The sequence below is a fragment of the Trichomonas vaginalis genome, chromosome V (assembly GCF_026262505.1).
Source record: "Trichomonas vaginalis G3 chromosome V, whole genome shotgun sequence".
Lineage (NCBI taxonomy): Eukaryota > Parabasalia > Trichomonadida > Trichomonadidae > Trichomonas > Trichomonas vaginalis.
In genome coordinates this window covers 23,455,123-23,474,187 of record NC_067207.1, presented here as the reverse complement: position 1 = coordinate 23,474,187, position 19,065 = coordinate 23,455,123, and the positions used below count along the sequence as shown (strand labels likewise).

The window sequence follows — 19,065 nt, the reverse complement described above, 5'->3', positions numbered from 1 at the left end:
AGTCAAAGACAATCTTTTATACATCAGAACAGATAACAACGAGTTTCTTATTTCACTTAGCTCAAATGAAGATGCTCAAAATTTATTTAGCGAAATTTACAAGTTCTTACATAATAATGATTAGACAAAACTAATGCATTTTCAACTCAATCTTCAAAATACGAGGATTTTCAACATTTTCGATTTTACCCATAACGTGGGTGATTTTTCACCCAGCCGTAAGGGGCTGAACTTTTGAGAGTTTTACATGGCATTTGCCGGCAAATGCCATGTAATTTATTCTCAATTATTTCCCAGGGGTTGCCGGTGCATTTACCCTAAAATATTTGAGATAACTTTACATGGCATTTGCCGGCAAATACCATGTAAAACTCTCAAAAGTGTGATCCTTATGGCTGGGTGAAAAATCACCCACGTTATAATTTAACTGTTTATGGTTTAAGATGGATATCAAAAGTTATAATTCCATTTGAGAACCTATATTTCTCAATCTTATTTGGCTTGGATAAAAGATTAAAAAAAAAAACAAAGAAGAAGAAAAAACTTTATTCTCTATTAGATTGTCACTTTAATAATATAAACATTTAGAGATATCACTCTCTTGTTAAATATTTTTATGATTTACCAGTGAATTTGATTGAAATGAGAAAAATTGTTAGGAAATAACATCAGTGAATATTTTTGCGCAGAATATTATCTATACAAAACCATAATTTATACGGAAAGAATTTCCCGGCATATAAAGTCATTTCACATACATTATTGACAAAAAATGAGTCAAAAATTTTTTCTGACTTCATCAATGAGTTTACCAGAAACATGCATATGCCCAATTACCGGAAATGTACATAAAATAGTATACAAAAATCAAAACAAGCAAGAATTTATCAATTACATTAACAATGAAATCGAGGAATTAAAAAATAATAAACAAATGTATAAAACTTTCGCAGTTCACACTGATAGATCATTAAAGCAATTCGGTTTTAATGATCTTGCTGTCATTGAGATTGCTCAATGCTTTAGAGATTTTCCAAATCTGCGTAAATTCAAAATTGATCCAAAACAAGAACAATATACGAACCTTGAAGACGGATTTATTATAATTCAACCTGATGGTGATATTAAGAAAGTACTCGGCAGCCTATTTTATGCTCCAAGAGCGAATTTTATTTTCTTTGATCTCATTCATGAAGCTACTGTATTAAGATCAAACAAGATCAAAGTAAATATAGGATGTAATATTGATGGTAAATACTATTCCCCAATGATTGATACATCAATAAGAAGAAATCGAGAACATTTCAAGACTCTTGAAGATGCCGCAAGTAACTTCCCCTTTACATGCCTCGAGAACATTAATGCAATCAAAGATGCTTCAAATTACGACATTCCAAAAATAATTTTCGAATGTCAAAATTTGAGCGACGATGAAATCATTAATAAATACGCAGAACTCCTTCCATACTACTCCTCTCGTGCTGCTCTTGTTGCTCTCTCTGTTCTCAAGACTATTTCGGATGAAGGAATGCTTAAAAATATCGGTTATCTGATAATACAAAAAGTTAAAAAATTCAATCAAACAAGTCTACTTTGGAACAAGATTAATTTTAATTGTCATCTCCTTACAAACATGGAAAACCATATTCAAGCAAGCTGGCTCTATGTCAATAACTTGATCGTTCACAAAAATGAAATTCAAAAAATTAAACCAAATTTCAAGTATTTGCCAAAACTCAATGAATATCTGGATTATTGTCTTCAAAAACTTGGTGTCAAGAAAGATGAAGAATTACCCGAACCAGAAACAAAAACAACTTACACACAAACAACTCCATTCTCCAAAAAATTGATTGATTTAAAGATTACAGGAAATCTTTATGATTTGTTGAAGACACAACGCAGTGTTATGAATTTAAAGGACACACCAGCCGATTTGCATTACGACGCTGTTATTCAGTATTTCAATAATCCACTTTTGATGATATCAATTGAAGCAACATCACAAATTTCGGATAAAACAACCCGTGATGAACAATTTGAGAAAATATTTGAAGTTTTATTCAATCAAGATGATGATGATAATAAAGAAGAATAAAAATATAATAATTGTATAAACTCTTTTTTTTAATTTTAGGGTAAATACACGGGAAAATCTCGAAAAACAATTGAGAAGGTTTTACATGGCATTTGTCAACAAATATCATGTAAAACCTTCTCAAAAATGCGATCCTTTTGGCTGGGCGAAAAGTCATACACATTATTGATTATTTATAGGTTAGATAATTCCCACTTTTCTTCCATAAATAATAAATACTTATAAACCGAATTCAATTCGCTACTCTATTTAATAAGTCAGAAGGCAATGATATTTAACTACACGCAATTCAAAATAAAACTCATATGGAATTTGGCCTTTTTCTAAGGCTGCACCTACACCCATCTGACTTTAATTCAAATTTTTTGACAACTGGCGTGAAGCACCATTGAAAATTAGCCTTAAATATCTGAATTGAAGGCCCTGTCATAGGGGCGTATGTGCACCCTTAAGCTCTTTAAAAATCAATATATCTTTATTTTAACAGCAAAAACCTATAACATCCATATTAGGCACTATATAATGATTAATAGTTACTTTCTCCTGACCAAAAATATTAACTTTTGATCTTAGAATATTGGGAGAGAAAGCTTGTGTGTCAAAAAAAAATTGAGATAATGTCAGAAAGTGGTAAGTGCCCCCTTAATGAAATATCTCATTTCAATTCATAATGTCAAATTCTACCAGATGGAAATTCTAAAAACTATCGTACAAAGTTAAATTTAAAAGTAAAAATTCTCATTTATCAGAAGTGTTTCTCTTTCAATAAAAGTAGCCAGATTGTTCATGATGACAACTATGAATGCATATTTTAACTTAATACATAATGTTTGCATTTTTTATCTTAGGAAAAATCTAAATTAAGTAAAAAATATTCATTTTCCTTAATAAGAATGTAACGAATAAGTAAATTAAGTAATAATGCATGTTTGATACAATAAAGTATAATTACACTTAATTTCAGCTAATTTTGTTTCATTTTATGGAATCTTAGCCACTTTAATTGATCTCTTCTTAATAAAAAATGAAATCAATTTTAATTAGAGAACAAAATTAGCCTTATTTACAAATTCTAATTTCAGGAATTAATTTATAACATCAAGTGATTATGCTTCGATTTTGTAGCACTAATTGCGTATATTTCATGTCATTATAATGTTTAGTGCATATAAGAAGTTTAAAATCAAGATTAATATCAATGAATAAATCAATCTCCATATGAAAAAAAAAATTCTGAGCAACAATAACGTGTTTGCAGAATTATTTTTGCATTTTTCCCTAAAAATATTATTTTTATCATATGATAAACTTCAACAAATTTAATACCTTTTTTACACTTTTAACGGTTCTATAGAAAAAGAAAAAGGGACTAATTTACATTTTGATCTGATTTTGGATAGAGCACGTTAGTGGTGAATTCAAACAATCGATCTAATATCAGAATCAGAGTGAACTGAGATCTAATTTATTTTGAGTGCTTAAAATTATACATCAAACAAACATTTTTTTTATTTCTGACTTATTTTGATTCTGATCTATTTTTTCTTTTATTATAGCTCCAATACCGAATATTATAGGTATAGGGATGAGAATGATGAAGTTTTGATTGGATGCTCTCCAGATTTATCTGGAGATGTAGTGATTCCTCAGAATGTTAAAAAAATTTATAGCGAAAGTAAAGAAAATTATGCATTTAAAGATTGTAAGAACACAATAACATCTCTTAATTTCTCTGAAAATAGTCAAATTGAAAATATTTACAAATTTAGTTTCTTCAACACAAGTCTTGAATCAGCAGATTTCAGAAATTGTCAAAAACTCACATTACTTAGTGCTTCATTATTTCAAGAATGTTATGACTTGAAATCAATTTTTCTTCCTCCCGGTCTTATAGGTATTAAAGAATATTGTTTTTACTTCAATATAAATTTACAAACATTTGATATTCCAGATAGTGTACAATATATTGAAATACATGCACTTGAAGGCTGTAAATCAATTAAAACAGTGATTCTACCACCAAATCTCCGTGTTATAACTTCATATATGCTTACATCATGTGAAACATTAGAAAACATTGTTTTAAACGATATATTAGAAAAAATATATGACAATGCCTTCAACGGATGTTATAAATTATCATCAATTATTCTTCCAAGTTCATTAAATGAGATCAGTAATAACGCATTTCGAAATTGTATTTCATTGAAAACAATTCATTTTCCAGAATTAATTTTTCAAATTAAATTTGAAGCATTTTCAAATTGTTCATCATTAGATAATATTAAATTTCCTAACTATGTAGGCAAAATTGAATTTGCATTATTTCGATATTGTACATCATTAACAACTATTACAATTCCAGATAGTGTCACGGAAATTGACATGAATGCGTTTAGTTACTGTACATCATTAACAAATATTAAAATTCCAAATATTGTTACAACAATTGCAGCAGAAACATTTAGTAATTGCACATCATTAACAAGAATTTCAATACCAGAAACTATCTCAAAAATTGATAATAAAGCATTTATTTATTGTACAAAATTAACAAGTATTTCAATACCAGATAGTGTTCAGGATATTGGCGATGCAGCATTTAGTTATTGTTCATCTTTATTTTCCATAACATTACCTCAATACATAGGGACAATAAATCTAGAGACATTCAGTTATTGCACATCTCTAACATATATTTCTCTTCCAAACAATGTCAATACCATTGTATGGAAAGCATTTAGTCATTGTTCATCATTAACAAGTATTACCTTCCCATCAAGTATTTCAACCATTCAATTTAATGCATTTGAATATTGTACAAATTTAAGAACAATTAGATTTGAAAATAATTATAACTACATCAAATTTGAAGAAAATCCATTTTACAAAGTTCAAAACAAATTAAATATATATATTCCAGGACAATTTAATATTAATGAAGCTAAATCTCGTGCATTTCCAAAGAGAAGTCATTTATATATTACAGGTCAAACAACTTTATCAGACAGATGCAAAATGTTATTTGGATATCGATCTGTTTATGTTCACAATGAAGATGCTGATTCAATAATCTATACCAAAACACTTGATGTTATTAATTATATCAATATTACAGATATTACAAATATTTCATTAACAGAATCAATCTCCTATTTCGACCATGGAAAAATATACAGGAGACGTTGAAAAAATATGTTGTATCTAATTTAAAAATTCAATATAAATTGAAAGATTCTCATTTACAAAGAATGAAACCCCAAAGCATTACTTATTACTGTTTATTAACTCGCATAAAAGAATAATAGTAGTGCTTTCTTAATTTTTAAGATTGCTTTGTTTATTTAGTAAAAAATTAGATTCTCATTTTACCAAATTTTGAACTTCATATGCCAAATTATTATGCAAAAGTATGCAGTCAGCTTATAAGGAAATTATCTTAAGATGGCCGATTCTGGTTAATAACCGCTGGGAAACGTACCCCAAGGTAAAAAAATCTGGTTAATATGGAAATAAAATTTTTTTATTTTTGGTTTTTCAAAATATTTTTGGAGAGATTATATTTGTTTCCCGTATAATTTGTCGGTGCAATATGCATTTGCTATTCATGACGGTGCCTACTATCCTAATTTCGTGCGAATCTCATGCTTTTTTTTATTATCATTTATGGTGTTCTTTCACCATTTTTTCCAGAATCGATATAGTGTTCATATGCAAAAAGTGAAACTACTATGGTGTGGAAAAAAATATCAAAGTTCCCCACTTAAACACTATATATGTAAAAGTTAAATTCAAAGTATATGTTTGATTATTAAAAATTCTCATATATCAGAAGTGTTCCTCTTTAAATAACAGTAACCTGATTGTTCATGATGACAACACTAAGGCCTGCTTTTTAACTAATACATAATGTTTGCATTTTTTTTTATCTTAGGAAAAATCTAAATTAGGTAAAAATATTCATTTTCCTTAATAAGAATGTAACAAATAAGTAAATTAGGTCACAGTTCATGCTTCGATACAATAAAGTATAATTGTATTTAATTTCAGCTAATTTTGTTTCATATTTATGGAATCTTAGTCACTTTAAGTCATCAAATCTTAATAAAAAGTGAAAATGATTTTAATTAGAAAACAAAATCTATCTTATTTACAGATTCTAATTTCAGGAATTAATTTATAACATCAAGTGATTATGCTTCGATTTTGTAGCACTAATTGCGTATATTTCATGTCATTATAATGTTTAGTGCATATAAGAAGTTTAAAATCAAGATTAATATCAATGGATAAATCAATTTCCATATGTAAAAAAAGTTCTGACCAACTATAACGTGCTTCTGGAATTATTTTTGCTTTTTTCCACTAAAATTTTTATTTTTATTATATGATAAGCTTCAACAAATTTTTACATTTATGTCTGATATATTGAATATAGCACGCTATCGGTTTTAGTGGATACCAGCTATTAATCTAATAACGGAATCAAAGTAAACTGAGTTCAACATTATTTTGAGTGGCTAAAATTTTACATCATACAAACATTTTTTTTTTGATTTTGATTTATTTTTTCTTTTATCATAGCTTCAATACCGAATATTTTAGGTATAGGGATGAGAATGATGAAGTTTTGATTGGATGCTCTCCAGATTTATCTGGAGATGTAGTGATTCCTCAGAATGTTAAAAAAATTTATAGCGAAAGCGAAGAAAATTATGCATTTAAAGATTGTAAGAACACAATAACATCTCTTAATTTCTCTGAAAATAGCCAAATTGAAAATATTAACGAATTTAGTTTCTTCAACACAAGTCTTGAATCAGCAGATTTCAGAAATTGTCAAAAACTCAAATTACTTAATGCTTCATTATTTCAAGAATATTATGACTTGAAATCAATATTTCTTCCTCCCAAAGTTTCAATGATTGGAAAATATTGTTTTTACTTCAATATAAATTTACAAACATTTGATATTCCAGATAGTGTAATAGATATTGCAGAACATGCACTTGAAGGATGTAAATCAATTAAAACAATAACTCTACCACCAAATTTCATTTTTATAACTTCATATATGCTTACATCATGTGAAACATTAGATAACATTGTTGTAAACAATGAATTAAAAGTAATATATGACAATGCCTTCAACGGATGTTATAAATTATCATCAATTATTCTTCCAAGTTCATTAAATGAGATCAGTAATAACGCATTTCGAAATTGTATTTCATTGAAAACAATTTATTTTCCACAATTTATTTTACAAATTCATTTTGAAGCATTTTGTAATTGTTCATCATTAGATAATATTATACTTCCTAACTATTTAACTCAAATTGAATTTGCCTTATTTCGATATTGTAGATCATTAACAACTATTATAATTCCAAATAGTGTCAAAACGATTGACATGAATGCCTTTAGTCATTGTACATCATTAACAAATATTACAATACCAGAGAGTATGACAACAATTGGTATAGAAACATTTAGTTTTTGTACATCATTAACAAGCATTTCAATACCAAATAGTGTTACAGATATTGGTTATGGTGTATTTAGTTATTGTACATCTTTATTAACGATAACATTACCTCAAAACATAGAGACAATAAATCGAGAGACATTCAGTTATTGCACATCTCTAACATATATTTCTCTTCCAAACAATGTCAATACCATTGTATGGAAAGCATTTAGTCATTGTTCATCATTAACAAGTATTACCTTCCCATCAAGTATATCAACCATTCAATTTAATGCATTTGAATATTGTTCAAATCTAACAACAATTGGATTTGAAAGTAATTATAACAAAATCGGATTTGCTCTAAATACATTTTACAAAGTTCAAAACAAATTAAATATATATATTCCAGGACGATTTAATATTAATGAAACTTCATCACGTGCATTTCCAAAGAGGAGTCATTTATATATCACAAGTCAAACAACTTTATCAGACAGCTGCAAACCATTTTTTGGACATCGATCTGTTTATGTTCACAACGGAAATCCAATTTCAAAAATCGATCCCATCACACTTGATGTTATTAATTACATCAATATTTCAGATATTGATGTAACAGATCCAATTTTCATGATTAACCAACAAAAAATATTCAGAAGACGTTGAAAAATGTGATTCATATACTTCAAAAATTCAATATAAATTGAAAGATTCTTGTTTGCAAAGAATGAAACTCCAAAAAAGTATACTATTCAAAAAATCCAGGGTCCAATCTTGAATACTTTGCTCACAATTTTTCTGTGAATTAGTGTTATGAAACTACTAAATTATTGAACAAAATTATTACCTATTAACACTCTCAAACGAATAATAGTATTGCTTTCTTAATTTTTAAGATTGCTTTGTTTATTTAGTAAAAAATTAGATTCTCATTTTACCAAATTTTGAACTTCATATGCCAAATTATTATGAAAAAGTATACTTTTAACTTATAAGGCAATTAAATCATATTTTGTTATAAATTGTCAATGAAAATGGTTGAAATTTAATTAATAAACCGAAAAATTATCATCACTTCACACCACTATTTTCTAAAAATCTTTCTATCGTCGTAATATGTCTGAAAAGCCTCCACGAGTTGTTCTGAAGGAAGGAACAACCGTGGGAAATTTCACAATAGGCAAACAGATCGGACATGGCGGATATGGTGATGTTTATATCGTAACTCACAATAAATCAAACAAAATGTTCGCATTTAAAGCTGAAATCTTGCAAAAAAAGAGACCTACGCTTCAGCATGAAGTCAAAGTACTAAGAAAACTTTCCTCACCAGAATATCCAACAGTTTTAGCAACTGGTGGCACAGATCAATTCAAATGGTTTGTTATGGACTTATACGGCAAATCATTATCGCAATTACGCAGATTATTACCAGGAAGGAAGTTTCCCATGATGTTTGTTGTCCCAATTGCTCACGAAACTTTTCGACTTCTGAAAAAACTGCATCAGAAAGGATATATTCACAGAGATGTAAAACCAAGCAATTTTGTATATCGACGTATTAAAAATACTCAACCAATTGTTTTGATAGATTTCGGATTTGCAAAAAAACATATCGACCCTTCTACTGGAAAACCATTTCCTGTTAACAACGGGATAGGGTTTGTAGGCACTACGATGTATGCCTCAGACAATGCGCTCAAAGGCTGCGACCTTGGGCGTTGCGATGATTTAATGTCATGGTTTTATATGATTGTCGAGTTTGTACAAGGGAAATTACCATGGGCGTGCGGTGGACAACGAAGTGACGTTGTCAGATTACGACAAAGAGTTACACAATCTGAAATTCTTTTAAATATGCCTTCACAACTCAAAAATATCTACAATTATCTTCAAGAACTTAAGTACGAAGATGACCCAGACTATGATAGAATCGAGAGGCAGTTAAGAGATGCAGCAGATAAATACAATACAAAGAATGATGATATTCTTTGGAATGCGTTCGATGAGTACCTGTTTGGAACAGGAAAATTCGAAGAGGAAGAAGATGATGAAGAAGAGGACGATTATAGTTTAACTTTAAGTGCCCTCGATGAAGGCTGTCGTATTAATTAATTTTTTTTTGTTTTTATATTATATAAATATTGTTAGTATCTTTCTTTTTAGATCAGAATCATGTAATGATACCGAAATCTAAAAATTCCCGGAAATTCGGAAAAAATAAAAATTGTAAAAAAAAGGAAACTAAGTAAATTAATTTAGAAACAGCACATCTTTAGTGTTTAGCAAACTCTATTGTTATAGTTTTGTTTGGTATCAAATTTAATCTAAAGTATTCTTTGTATGCATCTTAGCGCATTCTTTAATGTTTGCATCGTATAATGGCCTGTTCATCATGTAGTTATCGTAGTTAACTTGATGTGCAGGGCTCTCTGGATTTGGCTCAATCAAAAGTTTTTGAATTCCTACAAGAATCTGTCTAAGGTTGATAGATGGTTTCCATCCATCTGTAAGAATTGATAAGCAAACCTTTCCTGATGGAAATACATTCACATGAGGAACGATTGGGTCGAATTTTGCAATAGGAGCGTTGATTGGGTATGATGTTGGGAATGATAAGAGCAATCTATAAAATCCACCTTCCCAAAGGCTTTTTTCTGGACCAGGAATTAAGCATTCCCAGTTAAAAAGATCGAGATTTCCATTTCTCTGCTTGATAGGACGAGCAATGAAGCCTGCAGGATGGTCTTTACGCCATCTTGAACGCTCTTCTGTAAGCCTTTGAATAGCAAAAGAAGCTTGATCTTGCATTCAAAAATAGAATTTTTTTTATTGGTAAACAGATTTCATAAGAATGCGGAGGGAAAACCAAAAATAAGCCAATAAAAGTTGAGAACTCATGCTACTCAATGCTTTGGAAGGACCGATGTTGAAGGCTGATCGAAATTATTAATTGTAATTTTTCGTATTAATTTGTGATTCCAATGAGAACTTATTATCGGATATATCTCTATTAGCTCTGAAAACCCTTAGCCCATGGTTCCTTTTTGCTTGATTATTACTTCAACACCAAATTCACATTCCAATAACCCACCTTAATGTGACTATGTATCCTTATTCTACTATTCTACTATTTATATGGCAATTTTCCTTGTTTAAAGGCATCATTAACAAAAATTCATTCATGTTTATTTATAAATAGATAATATCGATAATCCATTTGCAAATAGGAATATACTAGAGAAATAGAGATGTCATTATGATTTATATATAATATCTAAAACATACAAATAATTTTTTAAAATTATACAGAGGAACGGAAGAATGATTTGAATTTTTCTTTGAAGGAAACTTTGTGGTCCTTCTCATAGTATTCTAGTGCAAGCTTAATGCATTTTCCAGGATCGCCGATTTGAAGATTTTGAAGAGCTTGAAGCGCAACCGAGAATTTTGCACCAATAAGTCTATCTTCAACAATCTTAATTTGTGCAACTCCAAAATAGAATGCATATTCAAGAATTTCATCTACATGGGCAAATAATAAGTCCCAAATTGGCAAAATTGAAGGCATATCATATTCTTGAGCAAATAACAAATTAAACCATTTGTAGCAATATGTTGCTGGATGAATATTAAGTGCTTCGAGCTGATTATGGACGGTTGGGATATGGCGCTTCAAAATATCTGTAAATTCAGATAATTTATGCAAAATAATGGATGACTTGTCTTGTGTTGTATACATTTCATGAATTGGTGTCGAAGTGATGAGTAATTGTAACATTGTGAAAGCCAAACCTTCAATATCATCTTGGTTGTTTCTAAATAGATGTGTTGACTTAAGCAACACATAATACATCGGAGTTACAAGCTCATTAAACCCCTGTGTGTAACTTAACCCAACATTGAAATTGGCAAAAACATAAAGAACTCGTTCAATTCTGCGCATATATCCCTCAAATGGTGCTAAATCTGGTGTTAAAAGAGAATTTGGATTTGGTTCTTCGGGAGGGAAAAACATAATTTGTCTCGCGGTACGCAGAATATCAACGAAGATTTGATGCATTAGTGGCTTATTTGGAACATCAAATTGCTGTTGTTTATGTGCTTTATCAAAAGTCTTCGTATGCCAATCTCTGACACCAAATTCATCAACAAATTGCCAGTAATTTTGTATACTTTCACGCTTTTCACTTTCCCATTTGTTTGGATTTGACGGATATAAACCCAACATTACCATCCATGCTAATGCTCGATCTTCTGGTGGGTAGTCTTCAAGAGTTTGCTCGCAAATTGTAGATATGATAGTTTTGTCTATAGGTGTTTCTTCTGGATTTGGTTGAACAAGCGGGAAAATAATGAAATCGAGTTCCTTTTTGCTCATTTTGGATTTGTCAGAATTAAAATAAAAATGAAATTGAATACATTTGATAAAAAAATAAAAACCGACTTGGTTTAAATATAGATCCTTACTCATCCTACTCTATTTTTGCGTTTTCAAGAAGTTAAATTTTCAATTCAATTCAAACCGTTGATTTCAGCAAGTTCTGCTTTCATGATCTAAATTGATCGCTTCGTTTTCCCGAGTTTATAATTTTTCATCCACACAACTAGGGAACCCTTTTCGAGTAAAACCTCCAATTCTATTTTCTAATTTGTATCCAAAATAGAGACATTCTAAAAAACTCAGGGATCTGGCAATGAATAATAGATCCATTATTTAACAATATGATATTTATTATATTGTATTTGTAAGCCTTCTTCCATGAATGGAAAATTTCGAAGAATTTCAAAAATTATAAAATAATCAGTGGATTGCTTATCATATGCAATACACACAAGGATTTATTGCTATTCACAATATATCAAGCCAAAATGTTATTCTATTCAGCATCAAACCATCATTACATTTACAAATGTCACTTTTTAAATTCAGATGAAGAAACAAATACTTCCACAGGAAGATGCTGAATTCCAATCACAATTTTTGGAACCTCCGGACTTCTTTGGAATAGTTACAGACAAAATTTTTCGATGCGGTGCACTCTCTCCAACTCATTTTTCATTTTTAGATCTTTACAGCTTCAAAACAGTTCTTTTCTTGGGTGACGACTCACCACATCCAAGAATTACAGAGTATTTCAACAACAGGGAAATATCTTATATTCGAATTCCAACACGTTCAAATACAAATCGAATTTTATGGAGAACTCAATTGGATGAACTCGTAAAAATGACATTGCAATATATATTAGATAATGATAATCTACCTGTTTTAATATCATCTCCATCAGAACTCTTAGTTTGTACAGTTATTGGTTGTCTGAGGAGACTACAAAAATGGAATGTTAGTAGCATACTTGATGAGTTCAGAAGATTTAGTTCTGAAATACCACAAACACAAAATATTAACTACGTTGAACTTTTTGACTTCGATCTGATTGAAATACCAGAAAATAGCTTCCTTAATGGAGCATAATGATATTTTTGTTGATAATGTTACTGTAAAACTTTTCTATATTCTATTATTTTCGTTGTTTCAAAATTATACCATCATTATCTCTTATAAATATAATAAACTCTTTTCATTATAAATAAGAATCAATAAGCAGATGCTCAATTTACATAAATTGCTTTAAAATCATCCAATATTTTTAAAGGTACTTCCATTTCCTTTGATTCATTGGTAAATTAAGTATAAAGAATCAAAAATCTTAAAAATTTAGTAAAATTGTGATAATTTCTATTATTCTAATTGAATTTTGGTAAAATATTTTGTTCTAATTCAGAAAAAGAGTTCGATTATAAGGGAAACTAATATAAATTTACAAAAACAAATACAATTATAACAAGATGAATATTTTCAAAATAATATAAAACAATTATGAGAAACCTGGGACATTTCTCATACAACTATTGCATCAGGTGGATCTTCATTGATAATGTTGTCGTTATTTGACGACATTGCCTTTAATGCGGGTAATAATCGAACAGTTTCGATTGCAATGAAAACCATATCATAAAGTTCATTGCATACGAAATGAAGTGGTGGTTTCTTGGCTTTGAGAACGTCCATGACGAAATCTACAATTAATGGGATGAAATTAACAGGAATAAACGTCATATAATGAAAAACAATGTATTTGTTGGACATTCTTTTCTTTCTAACTGCTTGTCCAACCATAAAAACGAGTGCGAAAAAAGATATTCTGATACTTTCTCGATAACCGAGACAAAGAGAATAAAATCTCTCTTTCTGTTTCTTAGAGATCTTAATTAGCGGCAAACATTGTCTAATAAACGTTGCTATAAAGACTGTCAGCATCAAACACATAAATAAGCCAAGAAGACATCTTTTGCTCATGGAAGGAGGCATAAGAGGCAACATAACAGCGGAAACATACGCAATTGAGAACATTTCGCGTGTACTTACAACAATTATTTTCAATGTATATAAAATTGAGAGATTCGGGCTTGTAGCTGTAATGAAATGTAACAATGAGTATATGGATGATACTAAATAGTAGCTTTTCATGATTGTTACAAACCATTTTCGTTCTGCAGAGCCACAAGTAAGTTTCTGAAGGATAAACCAGATCCATAAGAATACAAATGATGCTAAAAGATAGTAATATGTCTTAACTGTAAACAATGGATCGCATTCGAAGGAGACTCGAAAATCTAAGTCAATCGATTTGGAAACAACAGTTTTAACCCATATATTTATGTCTATTTTCGATATTTTTTTGGTATTCATTGAATAAATTTCTACATATTTCGGTAAGGTTGGGTTACAAACTAAGTTTTTTATCGTTATGTTGTTGATTGTCCAAGAATCTCCTTTATATACTGTTAGGAAACCTTTGTATTCTATTTTTTCTTGGATTGATGATAAATTTGCGAGATGCAAAAATCCAACTGAAAACTTGATTACATTTCGTGGTATGTTGTAAACATAGAGTGTATTTACGCGTGTGATATCGCTTGATATCGCATTTAGTCTGATTTTCTGATCACACTGGAAATTTGGAATGAAACACGCCGTGACTGTTGCAAATAGTAAACCTGCAACAAAAACTGTAATTAGCTTTCGCTCAGGAAGAAATTCATTGCTGTGACCGCTGCGTTCTCGCCGCGGTTGCCGGACATGCATCGATTTCTATGAAATTCCGCTCATGTTTATTTCATAACCCCCTCAATATTTTTATATACTCCTTTAAAATTTTATATAAAATTTAGTGGTCGAGGACAAAAATCTCATATAGGAGGGTAAAACACAATACTCTTAGTTGGTTTCCATCAATTCAAGGGATATTCCGGCATATCATGCATATCGATCATAATGTCAACATATATAACATGAAAAAATTAATTCTTTGCTTAGTTCATTTAGCACTTCGAAAATACACGCAAAAGAAAACTAATTGTTGATTCACAATACCTCAATTACCCTTCTTATTCTTTGTTCGATCAATATATTCTTAATAAATGTTACTGTCGGTTGTTGTTTGTTCAATATAATAGTATGAGGATCCTAAATAATACTGTAATTTTTCAATTACATTTGATTTTATCTGCCAGAATTTTGCTTGAATCTGCTAGTTTTGAAACCTTTTTAGTGGTTTTTGAAGTTCATTCATACATAATCATAATGCATAAATAAAATCAAATATTCGTAAATTAAGGTTCGGCCGATCGTGATGTAAAAATTGCAAACTTTTTCATAATTATACTACCTTTTGATTGACTATCAAACAAAGTTAAAAATAATCTAAATTAACTGTGAATAGTCAGTTTTTTTTTGAAATAATTTTTCAGATCAAAAAAAAAATTATGTCAGGCAAAATATTAATATCCTGTCATAGAATAATTTCATTGTACTCACCATTCTCAATTTTTTTGACAAGATATTCAAAATTTTCTCACTTTTTAAGGTGTAACAATAATCTTTAAAGTTTCATGTCTGGATTACCACCACCTCCATTAAACGGGCTTCCCCCGCCACCAACGAGTGGTTTTCCCTCACCACCATCAGGTGGTATGGGTGGATTGCCTCCACCTCCTTTAGGCGGCATGGGTGGATTACCTCCAGCACCATTAGGTACTGGTTTCGGATCAGGACGCGGATTACCACCGCCTCCTGGAGGAATATCAAGCATTTCTAATTCAACTTCATTTGGATCTGGTCGCGGATTACCACCTCCGCCCGGATCTGGCAATAGCTCACCATTCGGATCAAGTTCTGGCCTACCACCACCTCCAGGTTCTGGAAATGGATTACCTCCAGCACCATTAGGTACTGGTTTCGGATCAGGACGTGGATTACCACCACCTCCTGGTTCCAGTAATGGTTTACCACCACCACTAACAAATGGATTACCTCCACCACCAGGAAACGGTCTACCGCCATCACCAGGCTTTGGTTCTAATCGCGGATTACCACCTCCACCAAGTTCTGGCACAGGATTGCCACCTCCACCAACAAATTCAGGATTACCTCCACCTCCTTTAAGTACAGGCTTTGGATCCAGTCGTGGCTTACCACCACATCCATTAGGTACAGGAGTACCACCACCAGGCAGTGGATTGCCTCCACCTCCTGGATCTAATAATGCTTTTCCTCCTCCACCAGGAATGGGCATGAATTCAAGAATCGGAGCACCAGTATCAACAAATCTTCCATCTGCACAATCTGGAGGCCTTCCTCCTCCACCTCTTAGCAATCAATTTTCTCAACCTGCTACATCCAATGGTCTTCCATCACAAGTTACAATGAGATTACCTCCTCCACCAAGTTCAGGCCTTCAATCCCCACCAATGAGCACTAGTTTTGTCTTATCACGTGGAATTGCCCCAATTGGAACAATGTTACCACAAAACAACGGACCAAACAACTTACCACCTCCACCATTAGCAAGCGGATTCATTCATCCAATGCCAACAAACAATTTCGCTAGCGGACAATTGACAATTAAAACAGGAAATGCAGGATTACCTCCTCCACCATTAGCAAGCGGATTCATTCATCCAATGCCAACAAACAATTTCGCTAGCGGACAATTGACAATTAAAACAGGAAATGCAGGATTACCTCCTCCACCAGCTACTCAATTCAATGTAGGTCTTCCACCACCTCCAGCAACACAATTCAACACAGGAATGCCTCCACCACCAGCAAGTAGCTTCCAAAGTACAATGATTCCAACAAATCAGACTATGGCATTCCAGAGTCAGGCCATGGCTGCACCACCGCCAGCACCAATGTCAATGGGATTCCCTTCTACACCAACAACGATGAAAGGAGAGGAAAAAGACGATTTACCTGAAACATCTCTTTTAAAGACATGCAAAGTCTGTGCAAAGCCATGCAAGGACAAATACATATTCGCATTTGGTTGCTGCTATTGCCCAGAATGCCTCAAATGCGCAAAATGTGGAAAAATTTTGCAACCACCTGAATGCGTCATGTACAAAGAGCAGACAATTTGTTTTGGATGCGCAAAGGTCAATGGAAAGCTCAACAGATGTCCAGTTTGCACAGAATTTTTGGATGATCCAACTGATCTTATCAATTTAAGGGATCTCGACATGACAATTCACAAGGATTGCTTGAGATGCTACGAATGCGGTATCAAATTGAAGGAAGATACTTATCAAATCATTATGAACCAAATTTGCTGTGAAAATTGCAAGAGAATTGCTACACAAAGAGCATGCAAGAGATGCGACCAACCAATCTTAGGAAGGTATGTATTCGATAGATCTTTTTATTTCCATGTAAAATGCTTCGCTTGTTACGAATGCGACAAACAACTCAACGGAAAGAACTTTGTTGTGCACCATAACAGATATTACTGCCCAGAACAAGGCATACGATACTTAAAGACTTGTTCTTACTGCAGGAATGAAATACAACTTACAGATTACAACAAAATCAGATGGCAGAACAAGTTTTACCATAAGAGATGCTTCTGCTGCAGAGTTTGTGGCCAAGTACTTCTCCCACAAGATGCAGTTTGCTGCCACAACAGACCTCATTGCAGAAGATGCTTCGAACAAAGAGTTAGAGAGGGTGATGTTACAGAAGAAGGAAGGACTCCATCGGATCATAACCATCGCCACAATCCTGAAACATCTCAGCAACAAAGACAGAGATTTATGAAGAAATTCGGATCATCGAACTTCAATTTACCGAGATACGCCAACCAACAAGAAGAACAAGAATCAGAATCAAGCGATGAAGATGAACGTCATCATCATAGTTCGCACCATAGACATTCTTCTGGATCATCCGAGAAAAACTCAAAGCATGGATCGAGAAGAGGCCACGAAAGCCACAGAGGACATAGACACGAGTCAACAACAAGTGATGAGCCACAGGATAGCAGTAGTGAAGAGAAGAATAACAGCAGCGAAGAAAAGAATAGCAGTAGTAGCTCTGATAAGCCTAAGAAGAGCCATAGATCTCATAGATCACATAGACATTAAAATAAAACTATCTTTAATTTTTATCTATTTTTTTTTCATGTAAGAAAAAGTAACAAAATTGAATTAGATTCAAACCCATTAGAATTTTTAAGTTATAATTCATTTTTTTTGTAAAGCTTTGAACTCATAAGTCCATAGAATTTTGAATTTTGTCTAATTTTTAAACAAATTAAAGCTAGAATTTTCATCGAACAATTTCAAAGAATTGAGAAGAGTAGGTGACAAAAGTGCATACTCTTAAACAACCGTCGGATTTCCGGGTGAAATCGTGACACACTTTCGTCTTTCGTAGGCAGTGGTGGTTGTTACAAAAGGTAACTTCGAATGTAGCGTGAAATCTGCAAAAAAAATTCTGAAATTTGAATGGAGAACACAAAAATTGAATAGTTTACGTCAATAAAAAAGAGAAAAATGAAGCCAATGTGTCTCGAACCTAGGACTTAGAACAGCAATCCCACTGTTTATAACATTACACTACATGCATCTCTCACCTCAGTGAATGAGATCAACTATATGATAACTTTTTCCCCATTATATTCTTGTGGAAAAGTGACAAATAGCAACTTTGACCCTCTCTCGAATTGAGAACCGCTTCTCACCACTCAATTCTCTGAAAAGTCCGAGTTAATTTATTCTATTTTTAGGTAAATCAGCATTAGACAGAACAGGTTATTAATTTATTATTATATTATTTTTTTGAAAGCCATCTGACTCAAATTCGAAATACATACATTTTCAATAACATATAATATGATAATCACAATTTCTCAGAGCATCACAATTTAACACTTTTGAATGTTCAATGATTTAATTACACAATAAATTGTATTCAAGAAATGGAGTACACCGTAAATCTTTAAACAAATTATAATTGAAATGGCGTCAAAAAGTTTAATGAAAACAGATTCAGATTTTATAATGATTAAATTTATTCTTAAATACAATATGTAATCAAATTTTGCGAATTTTGACAAAACCGTCATAAAGCTTTCTCAAATAAGTATTACCA

The 19,065-nt window shown here is 31.5% G+C and overlaps 9 protein-coding genes across 9 annotated transcripts, besides 3 other annotated features; 6 read left to right on the top strand and 3 right to left on the bottom strand.

Annotated features, from left to right (window-relative positions):
• Nucleotides 1–766: 766 nt before the first annotated feature.
• On the top strand, nt 767–2,118 carry TVAGG3_0389690 (uncharacterized protein; the record flags this gene model as incomplete). The annotated part of the gene is made up of 1 exon (XM_001319404.2): nt 773–2,098. The coding sequence occupies one exon, from the start codon at nt 773–775 to the stop codon at nt 2,096–2,098; it is 1,326 nt and encodes a 441-aa protein (XP_001319439.1).
• A 304-nt stretch (nt 2,119–2,422) lies between these two features.
• Nucleotides 2,423–2,549: a mobile genetic element.
• A 162-nt stretch (nt 2,550–2,711) lies between these two features.
• Nucleotides 2,712–2,744: a mobile genetic element.
• Nucleotides 2,745–4,144: 1,400 nt separating this feature from the next.
• TVAGG3_0389660 (antigen BSP-related family) lies at nt 4,145–5,287 on the top strand (the record flags this gene model as incomplete). Its single annotated transcript, XM_001319403.1, has 1 exon — nt 4,145–5,287. The coding sequence occupies one exon, from the start codon at nt 4,145–4,147 to the stop codon at nt 5,285–5,287; it is 1,143 nt and encodes a 380-aa protein (XP_001319438.1).
• Nucleotides 5,288–6,659: 1,372 nt separating this feature from the next.
• Nucleotides 6,660–8,503, top strand: TVAGG3_0389650 (surface antigen family; the record flags this gene model as incomplete). Its single annotated transcript, XM_001319402.1, has 1 exon — nt 7,173–8,237. The coding sequence occupies one exon, from the start codon at nt 7,173–7,175 to the stop codon at nt 8,235–8,237; it is 1,065 nt and encodes a 354-aa protein (XP_001319437.1).
• A 184-nt stretch (nt 8,504–8,687) lies between these two features.
• TVAGG3_0389640 (protein kinase protein) lies at nt 8,688–9,686 on the top strand (the record flags this gene model as incomplete). Its single annotated transcript, XM_001319401.1, has 1 exon — nt 8,688–9,686. One exon carries the CDS (start codon nt 8,688–8,690, stop codon nt 9,684–9,686), a length of 999 nt encoding a protein of 332 aa, XP_001319436.1.
• Nucleotides 9,687–9,836: 150 nt separating this feature from the next.
• TVAGG3_0389630 (ubiquitin-conjugating enzyme family) lies at nt 9,837–10,382 on the bottom strand (the record flags this gene model as incomplete). Its single annotated transcript, XM_001319400.2, has 1 exon — nt 9,894–10,382. One exon carries the CDS (start codon nt 10,380–10,382, stop codon nt 9,894–9,896), a length of 489 nt encoding a protein of 162 aa, XP_001319435.1.
• Nucleotides 10,383–10,817: 435 nt separating this feature from the next.
• TVAGG3_0389620 (regulation of vesicle fusion) lies at nt 10,818–11,964 on the bottom strand (the record flags this gene model as incomplete). Its single annotated transcript, XM_001319399.1, has 1 exon — nt 10,876–11,952. The coding sequence occupies one exon, from the start codon at nt 11,950–11,952 to the stop codon at nt 10,876–10,878; it is 1,077 nt and encodes a 358-aa protein (XP_001319434.1).
• Nucleotides 11,965–12,504: 540 nt separating this feature from the next.
• TVAGG3_0389610 (protein tyrosine phosphatase protein) lies at nt 12,505–13,124 on the top strand (the record flags this gene model as incomplete). The annotated part of the gene is made up of 1 exon (XM_001319398.1): nt 12,505–13,047. The coding sequence occupies one exon, from the start codon at nt 12,505–12,507 to the stop codon at nt 13,045–13,047; it is 543 nt and encodes a 180-aa protein (XP_001319433.1).
• A 140-nt stretch (nt 13,125–13,264) lies between these two features.
• Nucleotides 13,265–14,749, bottom strand: TVAGG3_0389600 (uncharacterized protein; the record flags this gene model as incomplete). The annotated part of the gene is made up of 1 exon (XM_001319397.2): nt 13,474–14,721. One exon carries the CDS (start codon nt 14,719–14,721, stop codon nt 13,474–13,476), a length of 1,248 nt encoding a protein of 415 aa, XP_001319432.2.
• A 759-nt stretch (nt 14,750–15,508) lies between these two features.
• On the top strand, nt 15,509–18,079 carry TVAGG3_0389590 (uncharacterized protein; the record flags this gene model as incomplete). Its single annotated transcript, XM_001319396.1, has 1 exon — nt 15,528–18,056. One exon carries the CDS (start codon nt 15,528–15,530, stop codon nt 18,054–18,056), a length of 2,529 nt encoding a protein of 842 aa, XP_001319431.1.
• Nucleotides 18,080–18,268: 189 nt separating this feature from the next.
• Nucleotides 18,269–18,298: a mobile genetic element.
• The last annotated feature ends 767 nt before the right edge of the window (nt 18,299–19,065 follow it).